Source organism: Pelodiscus sinensis, chromosome 25, assembly GCF_049634645.1.
Source record: "Pelodiscus sinensis isolate JC-2024 chromosome 25, ASM4963464v1, whole genome shotgun sequence".
Taxonomy (NCBI): domain Eukaryota; kingdom Metazoa; phylum Chordata; order Testudines; family Trionychidae; genus Pelodiscus; species Pelodiscus sinensis.
The window spans coordinates 23,506,293-23,523,065 of record NC_134735.1 but is presented as its reverse complement, the minus strand read 5'-3'; the positions used below and the strand labels follow the sequence as shown (position 1 = coordinate 23,523,065).

The window sequence follows — 16,773 nt, the reverse complement described above, 5'->3', positions numbered from 1 at the left end:
AATAATTGCAGTCAGTTGTCTTCACTCTTAGTGAGCTCTTTTTTTAATCTTTTCTCATAAATCACTCTTCAGACCCATAATAATTATCTGTAAGTTCATTCAAGTTTGTCTTCCTCTTTATGGTATAAAAATGCTCAGAACAGTTTCACCAGACCTGCATAATTTCCTTCCCTCCCACCTCACCATTCTATAACATGGTGCCCATCAAGCCTAAAATCATTCATATTTTTGTTTCCACAACACCCGACAAGGTCCTATCTAATTTGATGCCTACTACCATCTCTTGAACAATCCCAGCATCACTATTGATTGCCTCACGCTTATTTCATTATCTGTGTGTTGGCATTTTTCTTTGGATATTGTACTATAGCTTGTTTTATCGCCATTTAACTTGATTTTCTGCTTATATTTTTAACCTTCCTAGGTTACCTGGTATTTTAAAATTAACCTCATGGACATTTCCCTCTCAATGTACTTTTGTCCTCCCTTTTTGTGCCTGTCAAATGTCCTTTTATGCACAGATGTCTGATTTTGTGCATTTTTTGTGACTTGTGTTTAGCTAGTTTTTGTGTTCCACTGTAACTTAAGGAATACAGTCTAGATGATGATATTCTTGTAGTATTCTTTAGCCTGTGACTTCTATTTGTTTCAAGAATGTTAAATATTCAGGTGCCTTAATTGGATGCCATCTTTGCATATTAAGAAACAGCATCTAGTTTGTCGAGCAGTAGAGTTTAAGTATTATGTTGCCCAGGAATAAAATTGCTTTCCTTTATTTCACTCAGAAAAATATAGCAGTCTCTTGCGTGGGCCTACATACCACTGCTGTACGCATTATGGCTATGTTGGTTAGGCTAAGTGGTTCTCAGACTCTGGCCTGTGGGCTGCTTGTGGCCAAATCAACACATCGCTGTAGTCTATTTGACATCCTCAGGGCCATATGGATATAGTATTGGATGCCGTCCACAATGGTAAATACAGGCAGTCCCCGGGTTACGTACAAGATAGGGACTGTAGGTTTGTTCTTAAGTTGAATCTGTATGTAAGTCGGAACTGGCGTCCAGATTCAGACACTGCTGAAACTGACCGCCAGTTCTGACTTACATACAGAATCAACTTAAGAACCCCAGGCGTCCCCAAGTCAGCTGCTGCTGAAACTGATCAGCAGCTGATTCCAGGAAGCCCGGGGCAGAGCAACTCTGCCTGGGGCTTCCTGTAGTCAGCGCTGGTCAGTTTCAGCAGAAGCTGACTTGGGGACGCCTGGGGCAGAGCAGCTGGGGTGCTGCTGGGTTGCTCCAGTTGCGCCGCTCCTCAGTGCTACTGGACCAACCCAGCAGCACCCCATCTGCTCTGCCCCAGGCGTCCTGATTCAGCCGCTGCTGAAACTGACCAGCAGCGGCTGAATCAGGACCTGGGGCAGAGCAGCTGGGGTGCTGCCGGGTTGGTCCAGTAGTGCCCAGAGCGGCGCTGCAGGACCAATCAGCAGCGCCCCAGCTGCTCTGCCCCAGAGTCCAAAACAAAAGCCTGGTCTGCGGGGGGGGGGGGAGAACACTAGCTGCGCCCCCCCCCCCCCCCCCCCAGCAGACCAGGGACACGGGGAGCAGAGCCGCAGCGGCAGCGGGGTGCCGCGCCTCTGAGGCTTTGCTCTGGCAAAGCCTCAGAAGCGCCGGAACCCGCCCGGTGCCCCTGGTCTGCTGGAGACGGTCTCCAGCAGACCAGGGGCACCGGAGCAGCTTACGAACGGGGCTTTCTCGCCCCGACCTCCGGGGTGAGAGAGCCCCGTTCGTAAGTGCGGATCCGACATAAGTCGGATCCGCGTAAGTCGGGGACTGCCTGTAGGTTGAGAACCACTGCAAGGGATGAACTGTGTGGAATTTCTCTAGGTTTAGGAAAAGAAGCCAGTGTTTGAGTTGGCTAATCTAGATGCATCTTTGGAAGCTAAGTAGCAGATAGAAGGAAACTAAATGCTTTCCTCTTTGTGGTTTACAGTAGGATTGTAGGTGACTAGTTGCTCCTTCCCCCTGCTGCCTCGATCAGAGGTGGTGTGGGGGGGAGGGAGAGCAGGAGCCAGTGCTGGAGGGAGCTAGCTTAAAAGCCAGTTCCCCCCAGCACTGTTTCTGCAGGGGGGTAGCAGGGACTGATTCCCAGCTTCCGCCCAGTCCCAGAAGCAGTACCTCTGCTTTTTAAATGTATTAAAAGCCTGTCAGCTCTTAATACATTTAAAAGGCTAAAGTGCAGCCGGAGGGACCCAGTGCAAGCTGACATTTAAAAGGCTGATGCCTTTTAGAGGGGACCTGTCACGAGTCAGGAATCAGCTGTCCCAGTTCATGCTGGATCCCTCCTGCTGCACTTTAGCCGTTTAAATGTATTAAGAACCTGTCGGCCCTTAACACATTTAAAAGGCAGAGTTGCAGCAGAGTCCCCACTGCGGCTCCCCCACTTGTCAACTAATCGACTTGTCGATCTAAACTAAATTTAACATCCCTAGTTTACAGCACTCTGGGTACATGTACACTACAAGACACCGTTGAATTAAATACGCAGCTTCAGCCACGTTAATTGTGTAGTTGAAGTCAAAGTAGCTTAACTCAGCTTTTGGCATGGTCTACACTGCAGGAAGTCGAAGGAAGAATTCTCTTCCTTTTACTTCCCTTATTCCTTGTGAAAGCAGGGTTACCGGCATCGACCAGAGTTCCCCTCTTAGTTTGAATTAACTGTCTTAACTGGACCACAAATTTGAACCCTCGAAGATTGACAGTGGCAGCTTCAATCTTCCTCTATAGTGTAGATGTACCCTGGCTTAATAGGGGTGTCCTGAAGATTTGTAGAGCTTTGGGAAGGTGAGAGATCTAAACCTGTTATTTCTTACTGATTAACAGTTTAGTTTTCTTTACATGTCTTTCTATCTTCTCACATGTACTTGATGCTAATTTTCCAAATTCTATGTTCTTTTGTGGTAGTGCTCGCCTGATGACCAATTTTGCTCTCTAACTCAAAGCACTGTCTGAGATTGATCTGACTTGCAGAAATAGATAAAAGAAGCTGGTGAAAATGTAAGACAGAACCAATCATTATATATGAATATTGTAGGTGTTTTGACCATGAGGTTGGAGCTTTCTAATAAAAATACTAACATATCAGTTGCTTTTGGAGTACTTGTTAGATTCACCTTTTTTTTGTAGGTGTGGAGGGCGCAGCTTTCCAGAGTAGACTTCCACATGATCGTATGACCTCTCAAGAAGCTGCGTGTTTTCCAGACATCATCAGTGGCCCGCAGCAAACTCAGAAAGTGTTTCTGTACATCAGGAATCGCACAGTAAGTTCTTAAGTATTTAGGAACATTTCTGGGAACATTTCCTTACATCTTTAATAATTTGCCAAGAACATCTGGATTGCAATTTCTTCTTGTGATTGATGATCTCTGAGCTGTTCTGTTTCAGAAACCTTTCACAAAATCAATGCAGTTAGTTTCTTATCCAGTTCTGGATTGAGGCATTCGTATAGGGCAGTAGAGGGAAATCTGCATTGATGTTGGACCTCTTCATTGGATTCTATGCACACTCTTAAGATTACAAACAGAAGTATCATATAAGATTCTCCTTCTTGATCATAACTTTTGAACTAGTTTCCTTTTGTCCAAGAGTTGGGCCAAAAACATATTGGAGTTCATCTAGATCAGGGCTGGGGAACCTTGATTTGGGTTGGGGGTCTGCTGACCTATAGAAAAATCAGTTGGGGGGGAGGGGAGAGAGAGAGAGAGAATATCTACATTCCCATTGCACGCCAAAGCCTAAGAGGGCACAGGCTAGTGGATGGAGGGGAAGGTGAGGGCCTGGAGCACCAGTCCCCCTAATGCTTGGGGGGAGCCTCGAGCTGGATCCAGACAAATCAGGGGCCAGAGGTTCCCCACTTCTGGGCTAGATGGTTGGCCCTGCCATGAATACAGGTGACTGACACAAGTCTGGTGAGAAGTCTGGTGAGACTTGGTCTGAAAAGGGAGAGAAACTGGGAGGATGGGGATCGATTAGGACAGTGCTTTTAATCTTCATATCTCTCAGCACTTTATGTAGACTTTTGTCGTTTTATCCCCATGTGTAAAAATGGGGAAGCCGAGGCACTGGGAGCTGAGGGGGAGGAGGAGGAAGACAAGGAGACTCAGATCATGAGCTTGGGATGGGAATGCTGCTCTGGATTCTAGGCAGTCGCTTAAACCACTGGTTCTCAAAGTGCAGCCATCCGCGGCTCAAGCTCAGCCCCCACTCCCACCTTTCTACACTACAGACGGATGCAGTGGGCTCTCATGGGGGGCTTATCCATGTCCCCGCACCTCAGGCGAGACTGCCTGTCCCACCTTGTTCTTTGTGCTCTGAGTCTGCAGCCGCCGTGAGCCTCTTGTCGTGTCTCCCACTCCCCAGTCACTGGGAGTCGACCTGGAGATGGGATTCTCGAGCAAGGAGCTGGTGAACCTGCACTACCCCCATGCTGTGCCTGCTGTGATGGGGACCTACCTGCCTTGTGCATGCTGCTGCAGGGTGTGTCCCGCTCTAACCTGGCCTCTGAGGACTCTTTGGGCCATGCACTTCAGCAAGGTGCTGCCCAGCAGGACCCTTGTGCTCATACAGCACCACCTTGCCGTGTGCAAGGGGGGGAAATGAGAACCACCACCTCATTTGGGGGGGGGGGGGTTAGTACTGTCCGTAGCCCCCTGAGAGGTCCAGGACACAGTCTCTCATGGGGGCTTGTCCACATCCCTGTTCCACATATAAGAACATAAGAATGGCCATATTAGGTCAGACCATCTCCTCCTCCACCAGTGGTGGTCAGCAGTCTTGTGCAGTGGGACAGCTACCTCCGCTGTCTCCACATGAATACTGTCCAGGAATTGCCCATGGATTCGGATGCTCCTCAGCCAAGCCACCTCCTCCTTTAGCTCTCCCACCTGCTGCCTGAGAGATTCAACCAGCAGGCACCTTTCACATTGGATGGGTCCCCCCAGCCTGGATTTCAGTAAGTGGGAATTGCAAGCCACAAGCCCTGCAAAACCACACCAGGATCTGGGTAGAGGCATTCGGGGTCAGGTGCTCTGTCTATAGGCACAGGTGGAGGAGACAGAAGCAGTGCTGGCACAGGTGTTGCAGGTGGTCTTGACCATAGTAGGCCTCCCTCTGTCAAACTCCCTCTTAAACCCCCCTGTCTGCTTCTCTCCCCTGGTCACCCTGCCTCTGGCTTTTAAAGCTTACTCACCCAGCTCAGTATTTGCATAATAAAGAGGATAATGGCATTTTGAGTGCTTGGCTTTGCATCTGTAATCTTCTTTTAAAAGAAGCAAATACTAGGGGGCATAGTTCCTGCTAAGGGGTGTGCCTGCGCAGCCATGCAAAAACAATTCTTTGCCTGCCCACATCGTTTGCTCTGGCAGCAGGGGCCTGAGTCAGCCAGCTCAGTGGCAGCAGCACCCAGGGTCCTGGCTGTGTGTTTCGGAGTCTGTTGTGATTGTCGGGGCTGCTCCAGAGGCCAGCTACAGCCAGGAATGTTAACTTTCGGTTAATCAGCTAATCGAGTAGTCCACGGAATTTCCATCGACTACTCAATTAGTCTAGAAGGGGGGAGGGCGCTTGCTACCCCTGCTGCACCTCTGCCTTTTAATGCAATAAGAGCTATGGCTCTTACTGCATTTAAAAGAGCGCCGCTGTGCCTCTCTTCCACCTCATCCCCTGCTCCTCACACCAACTTCTGCTCTCCCCACTTTCTGCCACAGGGGTGGTAGGAACAAGGGGTGGGAGGAAGTGCAAGGAGCCGACTCGAGTACTCTTTTTATATTCCTAGCTTCAGCCCTTGATAGAACTGGAAGAGACCTCAGGAGGTCAAGTCCAGCCCCCTGCCCAAGGCAGGACCAATCCCAACTAAGTCAATACAGCTAGAGCTCTGTCAACTCGAGACTTAAAAACCTCTAGGGATGGAGATTGGACCAGCTCCCTAGGTAATCAATTCCAGTACTTCACCACCCTTCCAGTGAAATGGATATTAGGAAAAACTAATCTAGACCTCTCCCACTGTAACTTGAGACCATTGCTCCTTTTTCTGCCATCCATGACTACTGTGAACAGCCTCTCTCCATCCTCTTTGGAACCTCCCTTCAGGAAGTTGAAGGCTGCTATCAAATCTCCCCTCACTTCTCTATTCTGCAGACTAAACAAACCCAAATCCCTCAGTCTCTCCTCATAGGTCATGCGCTCCAGCCCCCTAATCATTTTGGTTATCCTCTGCTGGACCCTTGCCAATGCATCCAAAACCCTTTCTATAGTGAAGGACCCAGAATTGTAAACAATATTCCAGGTGTGGCCTCGCCAGAGCCGAATAAAGGGGAATAATCATTTCTCTGGATCTGCTGGCAATGCTCCTTCTAATGCACCCTAATATACCATTCACCTTCTTGGCTACAAGGACACACTGTTGACTCATATCCAGCTTCTCATCCACTGTAACCCCCAGGTCCTTTTTGGCATAACTGCTACTTAGCCAGTTGATCCCAAGCCTGTAACAATGCTTGGGATTCTTCTGTCCCTTCCATGAATTTTCTGGGGACTGAGGTAGAGTTTATTGGTCTGTAATTGCCTTAATTGTCCTTCCCTTTTTTAAAGATGGGCACTACATTTGCCTTTTTCCAGTCATCCGGGATCTCTCCCGATCTTCATGAGTTTTCAGAGATAATGGCCAAAGGCTCCACAATGACATTTGCCAACTCCTTCAGTACTCTCGGATGCATTAAATCTGGGCCCATAGATTTGTTTGTTTAGCTTTTCTAAATAGTACCTAATTTGTTCTTTCCCCACTAAGGGCTGTCCACCTCTTTCCCATACTGCATTGCCTAGTGCATTAGTCTGAGAGCTGACCTTGTCCGTGAAGACAGAGGCAAAGAAAGCATTGAGTACTTCAGCTTTTCCCACATCATCCGTCACTAGGTTACCTCCCATCTCCAGTAAGGGCCCCACACCCTCTCTGATCACCCTCTTATTGCTAACATGCCTGTAGAAACCTTTCTTGTTGCCCTTCACATTCCTTTCCAGCTGCAATCCCAATTGCGCTTTTGTCTTCCTGATAACTCCCCTGCATTCTTGAGCAATAAATTTATACTCCTCCCTAGTCATCTGTCCAAGTTTCCACTTGTAAGCTTCCGTCTTGTGTTTAAGCTCACCAATGATGTCCCTGGTAAGCCAATCTGGTTGCCTACCACAACACCATTCCTGTTGTTGCCACCTCTAAATTTAACACGCAGGCTCTCATCAGTCTTTTCTCCCTCTAAGTACTGGAGCTCTGAGCAATCATACTGCTCTCTTACATACAATGCAACTCCTCCTCTTTTTCTCCTCTGCCTGTTCTTCCTGAACAGCTTATACCCTTCCATGACAGCGCTCCAGTCATGCAAGTCGTCCCACCAAGTGTCCATTATTCCAATCAAATCCTAGTTCTTTGACTGGACCAGGGCTTCTAATTCTTCCTGTTTGTTTCCCAGGCGTCTCGCATTTGTGTACAAACACCTTAGATAGCCAGTTGATTGCCCTGCCTTCTCCTTCTTAATCAGGGGTCCTTCTTTGTTGCTCGTTCCTCCTTGTTTGTTCCCAGTATCTGACTTCCTCACTTACCTCAGAGCTTTGGTCACCGTCCCCCAACGAAGTTAGTTTAAAGCCCTCCTCACTAGGATTGTAGACCTGCTCGTGAAGATGCTCCTTCCTCTCTTTGTTAGGTGGATCCCATCTCTTCCTAACAATCCTTGTGCCCGGAACAGAGTCCCATGGTCGAAGAAATCAAAGCCCTCTCTCCGATACTATCTGCGCAACCATGCATTTACTTCCTCAATTTGACGATCCCTATCCGGACCTCTTCCTTCAATTGTAATGATGGACGATAACACCACTTACTCTTCAAATTCCTTGATCCTTCTTCCCAGCAATACAGAATGTGCTGTGACCCGCTCAAGGTCATTCTTGGCTGTATAGTTCGTTCCTACATGGAGAACCGGGAAGGGGTAGCGATCCGAGGGTTTAATCGCTTTCGGAAGACTTTGTCACATTCTGAATGCAAGCTCTGGTAAGCACACACTTCTCGAGATTGCAGGACAGGATGGCAGATGGATGATTCAGTCCCTCTTAGGAGGGAGTCCGTGAACACCACCACCTGTCTTGGAATGATGTTGGTGTTGCAAAGTAAAGAACTCAGAAGCTGGGAAATGCCATAATAAATGGCTACATACTCACTAGCAAGCCAAGTTAAGGCTGCGTAGGCAGGCGTTCTGGCACGGCCCTTTTTCTAACCTTAATGCATGTTCTAATTAGTGATGTAATAGTGTAGTCAATTAACCGATTATCCGATAAGCAAAAGCTTATAGGTTAATGCTATAGACTACAGGCATTCCTCCCCTCCCCACTCCAGACAGGGTCTGCTGCCACTCTACGCTGCTGCCTCGGTATCAGAGGAAGCAGCAAAGGGCAACAGGCAGCTGGTCCACGAGGGGAGCTGGTTTTTAAACTGGCTCTCCTCACGGACCAGCTCCCGCCTGGCATCCTGCTTGGAGTGACAGGGGAATCCCCAGGAGTTGGGCTGGAGTGTACTGGCTGCCAGCCCCACCCCTGGGGACTATAAAATAGTCAACTAACCAATAAGAATTCATGAGGTTACTTGACTATTCAGTTAACCGATTTTTAACATACCTAGTTCTCTTATTCTTTCTTATAAATATGATCAGTTATTATGTTTTATCTTATTTGTGATGGTTGTGGGAAAATAAAGCACAGATTCATTCATATGTAAAGAATATCAGAAAGGTATCATAGAAGGATAAGTCCACATTATGTATAGTTTTTATTTCTTGCTTATGTGACAGCAGTACAAAATGTAAATTCTTTTGTGTTCTTATGAATTGAAACTGTTACAGCATGAAAGATGTATCTTTAGTGTGTGTATTTGTCTATCCATACATAAATACACACTGTTTTGGTTTAAAATATAGTTGCAGCTTTGGTTGGACAATCCAAAGATCCAGCTGACATTCGAGGCAACTCTTCAACAACTAGAAGCACCTTATAACAGTAAGTCGATATTTTTTTTTTAAAGAAACCTCATTGCTGCTGTTTGCCAGTTTGTTTTAAGAAAAAGCTATTTCAGATCAAGACGACCCTCAGTCAGGTCCTAAACTGTTCTTAGAGCTATAATATTCTTAGAGCTAGCAAAGTGGAGTCCATTAAGTGTTTGAATATAAAATTGAGGTGACTATTTGTTGGACATCTGTTTAAACTAGTTATGGGAGAACTTCTAAAAACTTTCTGAACAACATTTCCAAGCAAAAGTAATCATTTTTCACAGAGAGAACCTTGTGTTTTATGGTGTTTGCTGTTTTCAATTGTTAGCCAGTTATGCCCCAGTGAATCTTACACAAGAATATATCCACACTGTATGAATTTTATTCCCAAAGTAAGAAATAAAATCCTTCTTCTGTAGTGGAAAGATGCTTGTGGAACATGTGCAGTCATTGGAGTATTCTCAGAGTAGTCCTTTAGGGCTTGTTCAGAATGTTCCAAGAGCAAAGTTATGAACCTTTAAGACATCTTACTAGCAACAGTTTCTAGTTGTAACTGCTGCATCCTCATCTACCTTGGTCTAGAACAGTTCCCTTCTGCAGCTATGTTTGCTGTAGTCTGAAGACAGTTTATTTGCTATGTAAACACAATTAGCTGTATAACATAGTTTTGAATTAACTCGTGAGCCTGCCTGTTCCAGATCTGAAAGAGCAAGCCTTAACTTCAGAAAAGTTAAGTTTAGACACAACTCTCACGGTAATGTTTATCTGACTGTCACTGAGGTAGAAAATTCCTCCAAATGTCAAGGGTTGCACTACTGGTAGTAGCAGCAATACACACCTTTCTACCTTGAATGGTTATCGGTCATAATGTGAAACTATGTACACCAAATGCATCATTACTCCAGACACTGAGCCTGATTAGAGCTCCAAATATCATAGATACATGTACTGACCCAAATTTTTGAGCCTCTGCATCTCCACTGTGGCACAAGCAATATAAAAAAATGTGGCCTCAAAACACAAACATTCCTGGGTTGCTCAGAAACCTAACTCAATATGTGAAGAGGTTGAAGAGCAGTGGGATTCAAAAAATGATTACTGTGACCGCCGCGGGGTGCGATCACCCTCTCCTGCCCTGGGAGAGGGGTTCGGCGTACCCCGTCGCCGGCCTCCGGCCCATTGGTCCTGGAGTCTAGTCCAATTTAACGCCTTTGGGCGCGATCACCCCGCTCAGCCGAGTCCGGGGGATCTGCGAGCCCAGAGGTTGCCTGTCCCTTGAAGCGGGGTTCTTCCCCGCGGTCTCTGCCGGTGGCTCCAGCTCATTGGCGCTGGTGCGCCCTACAGCTCCCGACGACGGCGTCTTTGACCCCTTGCCGCAGCGGGTCCTCGCTGTGAATCTGGGTTCCCCGGGGTGGCGTCTTCCCCGTGTCCAGCCCCAAAGCCTGCGGGAGCCAGCCTCCGAGGACGTGCCCCCTCCGCGCTGCCGGTGGGCCCTTTTTAAATGCCCCGCCGGAGATGACGTCTCGCCAGCGCGCCGCTCCTCCAGCGTCGAGGCGCGTCCCCCAGGGGCAGGCACAGGGCCTGACGGCCCGGGCAGGACAGGAGCGGCTCTGTTTCTCAGCCGCGGGGGAAGCTCCTGCGGCTGGTATCTGCCGCGCGCCGGCTTCCCGCCGCCGGGTGCCGCGGCCGAAGGTGCTGCCTCCCTCAGCCCCCCCTGGCGTTCCTCCATGCGGGCCGTCTCTGGCCCGTCACACACCCTCCTCCCCCCCCCCCCCCCCTTAAAGTGCACCCGTGTACTTCTTCCCTGGGCTCATATACCCTTGAAGTCAGCATTCTGGTTTTTGGCCCCCGCTCGATACACCACGTCAAACCAGAAATTGGCGGACCTGTCATTTTGTTGTCGGCTTGGGGTAATCCCGCAAGGCTCATACCTTATCCATTAGTGGTTTCAGCTTGCTTCTGCCCACTGTATACCCCAGATACGACACTTCCTTCTGGCGATGTGGCATTTTTTGGGGTTGGCTGTCAGGCCCACCTCCTGCAATGACTGGAGCACTGCCTCCCGCAGAGCGAGGTGTTCCTGCCAGGTTAGGCTATAAATGGATAATATGGATAATCTCGTCAACGTACCGGTTGTGGGGGGCTAATACCTTGTCCATTACCCGTTGGAAGGTGGCCGCTGCTCCGTTTAGCCCGAATGGCATCCTCCGGAATTGGTAGAGCCCAAAGGGCGTCGCAAATGCTGTCTTCTCCCTATGGGCAGGCTCCAAGGGAATCTGCCAATATCCCTTTGACAGGTCAAGAGTGGATATATATCAGGCTCTTCCAAGACGCTCCAGCAGTTCGTCCACTTGGGGCATCGGGTAGGCGTCAAATTGCGACACGGCGTTCACTCGGCGGAAGTCAATGCAGTATCGTGTCATGCCATCGCTCTTGGGGACCAGCACGATAGGGCTCCGCCAGTCGCTCTGTGAGTCCTCGATAACTCCCCACTGTAGCATCTGGTCGATCTCCTGCCGGACGATCTCCCATACCTTCCGCGGCAAGAGTCGGTGGGGTTCTCGGACGACTCGTCCCGCCTCCGTGATGATATGATGCTTTCCTATCTTCGCCTGTCCCGGGACAGCCGTCAAAACGTGTTGGAACTTCCCAAGCAGCGCCTCCACCTGCTGCTGTTGATCCTCCCTTAGGTCGGCTCCCACCGCTACAGTGCCCTTTGTCACGCAGTCCTCCCGGGAGGGCCCTAGATCGTCTTCAGGCTGCGCCTGGGGGGCCAGAAGGAACCCCTCACGAGCCACCCATTTCTTAAGGAGATTAACGTGATATATTTGGGTGTCTCGCCGGTGTCCCGAGAGCTGCACCTCATAGTCGACGTCCCCCACCTTGCGAACTATCTCGTATGGCCCTTGTCACTTGGCCAGGAGTTTTGACTCCTTCGTGGGCAGAAGGAGCAGGACTCGATCTCCGAGCTCGAACTGGAGTATCTGGGCTGTTTGGTTATAGTAGTGCGCTTGGCGGGTCTGGGCTTTCAAGAGGTTCAGCTTCGCGTAGCCCCCTAGTCGCTGGAGCTTCTCCTGGAGCTGCAACACGTACTGGACCGTACTCTGGCACCGTGTCTCCTGCGCCTCCCAATCCTCCTTCAGAATGTCTAATATCCCCCGGGGCTGACGCCCATACAACAATTCAAAGGGGTAGTATTCCGTGGAGGCCTGGGGCCCCTCGCGGATCGTGAACAAGAGTGCTGGTAACAGATGGTCCCACTCCCGAGGGTCATCTTGTACCACCCGCCTTAGCATGTCCTTTAGAGTGCGGTTAAACCTCTCGACCAACCCGTCGGTTTGCGGGTGGTACACCGAGGTCCGCAATGTCTTTATCTTGAGGAGCACGCACAACTCCTTTAGTAGTCTGGACGTGACATTAGTGCCCTGATCCGTCAGGATTGCCTTTGGGAAGCCAACGCGGGCAAACATTTCCAACAACTCATTTGTGAGGGTCGGGGCCTGCGTGTTCCGCAAGGGTATGGCCTCGGGGTATCGGGTAGCATAGTTAATCACTACCATTATAAACCGGTGCCCTCTCCGAGATGGCTTCAGGGGACCCACTAAATCTAGCGCGATCCTTTCAAAGGGCACCCCAACCACTGGCAAGGGAACCAGGGGGGCCCGAGGTACCCCTGCCGAGGAAACCTTCTGATAGTCGGGGCGTGACGCGCAAAAATTGCGCACTGCCCGATAGACCCCAGGCCAATAAAATCGTTGTATAACTTGGGCCAGCGTCTTTTCCCGCCCCAGGTGGCCTGCCCACGGGTTGGCGTGGGCTAATTCCAGCACCTCCCTTCTACGTCTCTGGGGGTATGTCTACACTACAGCACTAATTCGAACTAAGCTAATTCGAATTAGCGCATCTAGACTTAAAAACTAGTTCGAATTAGCGTTTTGCTAATTCGAACTAGCATGTCCACACTGAGTGGACCCTGAACCGAGGTTAAGGATGGCCGGAAGCAGTGCCGGCAGGGCACCAGATTAGGACTTAGAGCGTGGAGCTGCTGTCTCAGGCTAGCCGAGGGCTGTGCTTAAAGGGACCTGACCCCCACCCCGGACAGACAGTTCTCAGGGGTTCCCCGCTTGCAAAGCAGTCCTGGCTTGGAGTGCCCTGAGTGCCCACACTTGGCACATCACAGCACTCGGCCATCAGCCCGGCTGCACTTGCCGCAGGCTGCCATCTGGAGGGGGGGGTCAATCGAGGGGCTTCAGGAGAGCTTCCACCCTGAGGAGCCCGCAGAGCCCCCATCGGGGGCTCGTACCCCATTCCTCCCTCACCTCCTTCTACTTACCCCTCCCTAGCCCCCCTTCCTGATGTACAAAATAAAGGACACGTGTGTTCAAAAATAGAAACTCTCTTTATTGAACAAAACTGGGGGAGACTGGGAAAAGGAGGTGGGAGAGGGGAAGAGAGAGGGTGGGAGAGGGGAGGGCAACTAAAATGATCAGGGGTTGGGAACAGGTCCCATATGAAGAGAGGCTAAAGAGACTGAGACTTTTCAGCTTAGAAAAGAGGAGACTGAGGGGGGACAGGATAGAGGTCTATAAAAGCACGAGTGGTGTGGAGAGGGTGCACAAAGAAAAGTTCTTCATTAGTTCCCATAATAGAGGGACTAGAGGACACCAAATGAATGGGTAGCAGGCTTCAAACTAACAGAAAGTTGTTCTTCACAAAGCAAATAGTCAACCTGTGGAACTCCTTGCTGCAGGAGGCTGTGAAGACTAGAACAGAGTTTAAAGAGAAGTTAGATAAATTCATGGAGGCTGGTTCCATGGAGTGCTATTAGCCAGGGGATAGAAATGGTGTCCCTGGCCTCTGTTTTGGAAAGCTGGAGATGGATGGCATGAGACAAATGGCTTGGTCATTGTCTTCGGTCCATCCCCTCTGGGGTAGCTGGTGTTGGCCACTGTCGGCAGACAGGCTACTGGGCTAGACGGACCTTTGGTCTGACCGAATATGGCCGTTCTAAGCTCAGGGCTCAGGGTCAGGGGTCTCACTGGACCACCTTGATTTTCATGCAAACCTGCACCTGGGTGGCCAGGCTGGCAGCTATCCTGCTCTAGACGGCCACTTTCCTGTGTCTAGTGCGGAGGTCGTGGATGATGGTCTATGATGTTCGCACTAGACCAGGCGGGCGCTCGCCTCTTGCGGTCCCGGGCAGGCTCCCGGGAGCCACCAGCCTGGTCCCGGGAAGAGGCGGAGGGTTGGGTGGCAGCGGGTGGCTGGTTCGTGCTGTGCCAGGTGCAGGGTCTGCTGGCTGGATGCTGGCAGGCTTGCACCTGGCACGGGCACCGTAGCCAGACTGTGCCCCTTTAAGGGCTCCGGGGCCGGGAGGGGAGCAGAAGAGTTTCTCTGGTGGTGCCCAGAGTGGCCACCAGGGAAAGCTGGGAAGGGCTAGCCTCCCACTAGTTCGAATTAAGTGGCTACACAGCCCTTAATTCGAACTACTTAATTTGAACGAGACGTTGGTCCTCGTGGAATGAGGCTTACCTAGTTCGAATTAAGCGCTCCGCTAGTTCTAATTACGTTCGAACTAACGGTTTGCATGTGTAGCGCCTATCATAGTTAATTCGAACTAACATCTGTTAGTTCGAATTAACTTTGTAGTGTAGACATACCCTGGGGGACTACTAACTGGCGTTTATCTCCCTCGCCCTCGGGGCCACTCACCACCCGGTACAGGCGTCCCTCGTGTACCTAAAAGCAAGGTCCTTGTCACTTCCAGCCGACAGCGTCCTCTCCGGTGCTGGGGGCCTCAGCTTGTTCCCAAGTGTATTTCAGTGTGAGGTCCTCCTGCTGCTCTGCCACGAAATCCCCGGGGCCTCCGGATCCGGCCGTCGGGGTTGAACCTGCTCCCGGGTTCCTCAGTGGTCGTGGCCATCCTCCGTCCGTCCCTGGGGCTTCGGAGTGTACATACCCTTCCACCTTCTGGCGCGTGCCACTCCCCGGGGCTCGTCTCTCTGGGGGGTTCTTCACCTGGAACAACTGTCGGAACCCCGGCCAATCGCGGCCTAGCATCACAGGGCAGGGTAGTACCGGTGCTCTGCCCACCCGCCATCGTCTGGCCAGTCGCCCGTCTGAGAGGTGGGCCCATACCATCGGATAGGCTCTGACATCCCCGTGGATGCACGTCATCCAGACCACTTCCCCTGTAGTAGGGGCCCGTTGCAGCAAGTCCTCTCTCACCAGCGTGAGGGTAGATCCTGAGTCCACCACTGCCTGTACCACCCGCCCCTCCAGTCACAGGGTGACCATCAGCCAGGCTTCCTCCAGAACCTGGGGTGGCATGGTCTGGCTCAGGGTGCAGTCCATCAGTGGGCAATCTCTTGAAGTGGCCCTCTTGGCCGCACTGAAAACAGGCGTTGCGGGACGGGCCCTTCCTGCTTTCTTGGGTCCTGTCCTCTGCCCCCCCATTATCCTCTTCTAGATCTCCCCGCGCCCGCCCGGGCCAGATGGGGGCTAGGAACGGGCGTCGTCCTTTGGGGGCTTCTGTCTGTGCCCCTCCCTTTTTCCCCGGCGCCTCCCCCCCCCCCCCCCCGGTCGGGACAGGGGCTTATTCCCGGGCATACCCGGCGGTTTCTCTCGGTAGCTAGTCCCATCCCCGCTTTCAGCTGTGAGATGGGCCTCTACGAGGGTAACGGCCTCAGCCACCGTGGTGGGCTGGTGCCGCCGCACCCAACCTTGAGTTTCTCGCGGGATGGCATGGATGAAGTGTTCCAAGACTATGACCTTGGCCACCTGGGTCCCCGTCCGCTGCTCCGGCTCCAATCACCTCCACGCCGAATCCCGGCGTCGCTGGGCAAAGGCCCGGGGTCGCTCTCCTTGCTGGAACCGTTCCTGCTGAAAGCGCTGGCGGTAGGTCTCAGGAGTGACCCCCAATTGGTCGAGGATCGCATCCTTAACTGGAAAATAGCGCAGCGCGTCTTTGGCAGACAGGCCCTGGTAGGCCATCTGTGCGGGGCCAGTTAAATATTGGGCCACATTGCTGGCCCCATGTTCCTCCTGCCACCGCACGGCCGTGGCTACCATCTCAAAAGTTGTGAGGTACGCCTCCGGGTCATCCTCTGACCCCATCTTCGTCAGTCGCACGGGCAGGGAGCCCAACGTTTTCCCCCGTCATCTTCTTCGGTCCAACCGGGACTCAGAGGGCCCGCGGTCTGGAGCCACTTCTCGTGCTGCACCGCCAGCTCCTGGACCAGCTGTCTTTGCTGGTCCTGGAACTGGGAGGCTAGCTGTTGCAGCATTTGCGCTTGCTGCTGTTGCTGCTGTCTCTGGGTCTCGCTCACCCAGTCCAAAAGCTGTTTCAGATCCATTGTACCTGCCGGGGTTAAAACGGGTTATCCCCCGTCCCCCGCGGCCTACTTCTTACCCTCACCCGCGTCGGTCTCCTACCCACATTCTCCTGCCCCGGGCGAGGGGTTCGGCAGACCCTGTTGCCGGACTCCGGCCCGTTGGTCCCGGAGTCTAGTCCAATTTAACGCCTTTGGGCACGATCACCCTGCTCAGCCGAGTCTGGGGAATCTGCGAACCCAGAGGTTGCCTGTCCCTTTAAGCGGGGTTCTTCCCCGCGGTTTCTGCCAGTGGTTCCGGCTCGTTGGCGCTGGTGCGCCCTGCAGCTCCCGACGACGGCGGGAGGAGAGGGGGACCAGGGCCCA

The 16,773-nt window shown here is 51.5% G+C and overlaps 1 protein-coding gene across 2 annotated transcripts in view; it reads left to right on the top strand.

Moving 5' to 3' along the window:
• KDM1A (lysine demethylase 1A) overlaps window positions 1–16,773 on the top strand; it is a 140,424-nt gene that overhangs the window by 37,208 nt on the left and 86,443 nt on the right. For both annotated transcript variants that reach the window (XM_075908909.1, XM_075908908.1), the window contains 2 exons: window positions 3,183–3,316; window positions 9,008–9,086. In XM_075908909.1, the coding sequence (XP_075765024.1) occupies window positions 3,183–3,316; window positions 9,008–9,086 (213 nt within the window). The remainder of the gene's footprint in view (window positions 1–3,182; window positions 3,317–9,007; window positions 9,087–16,773) is intronic.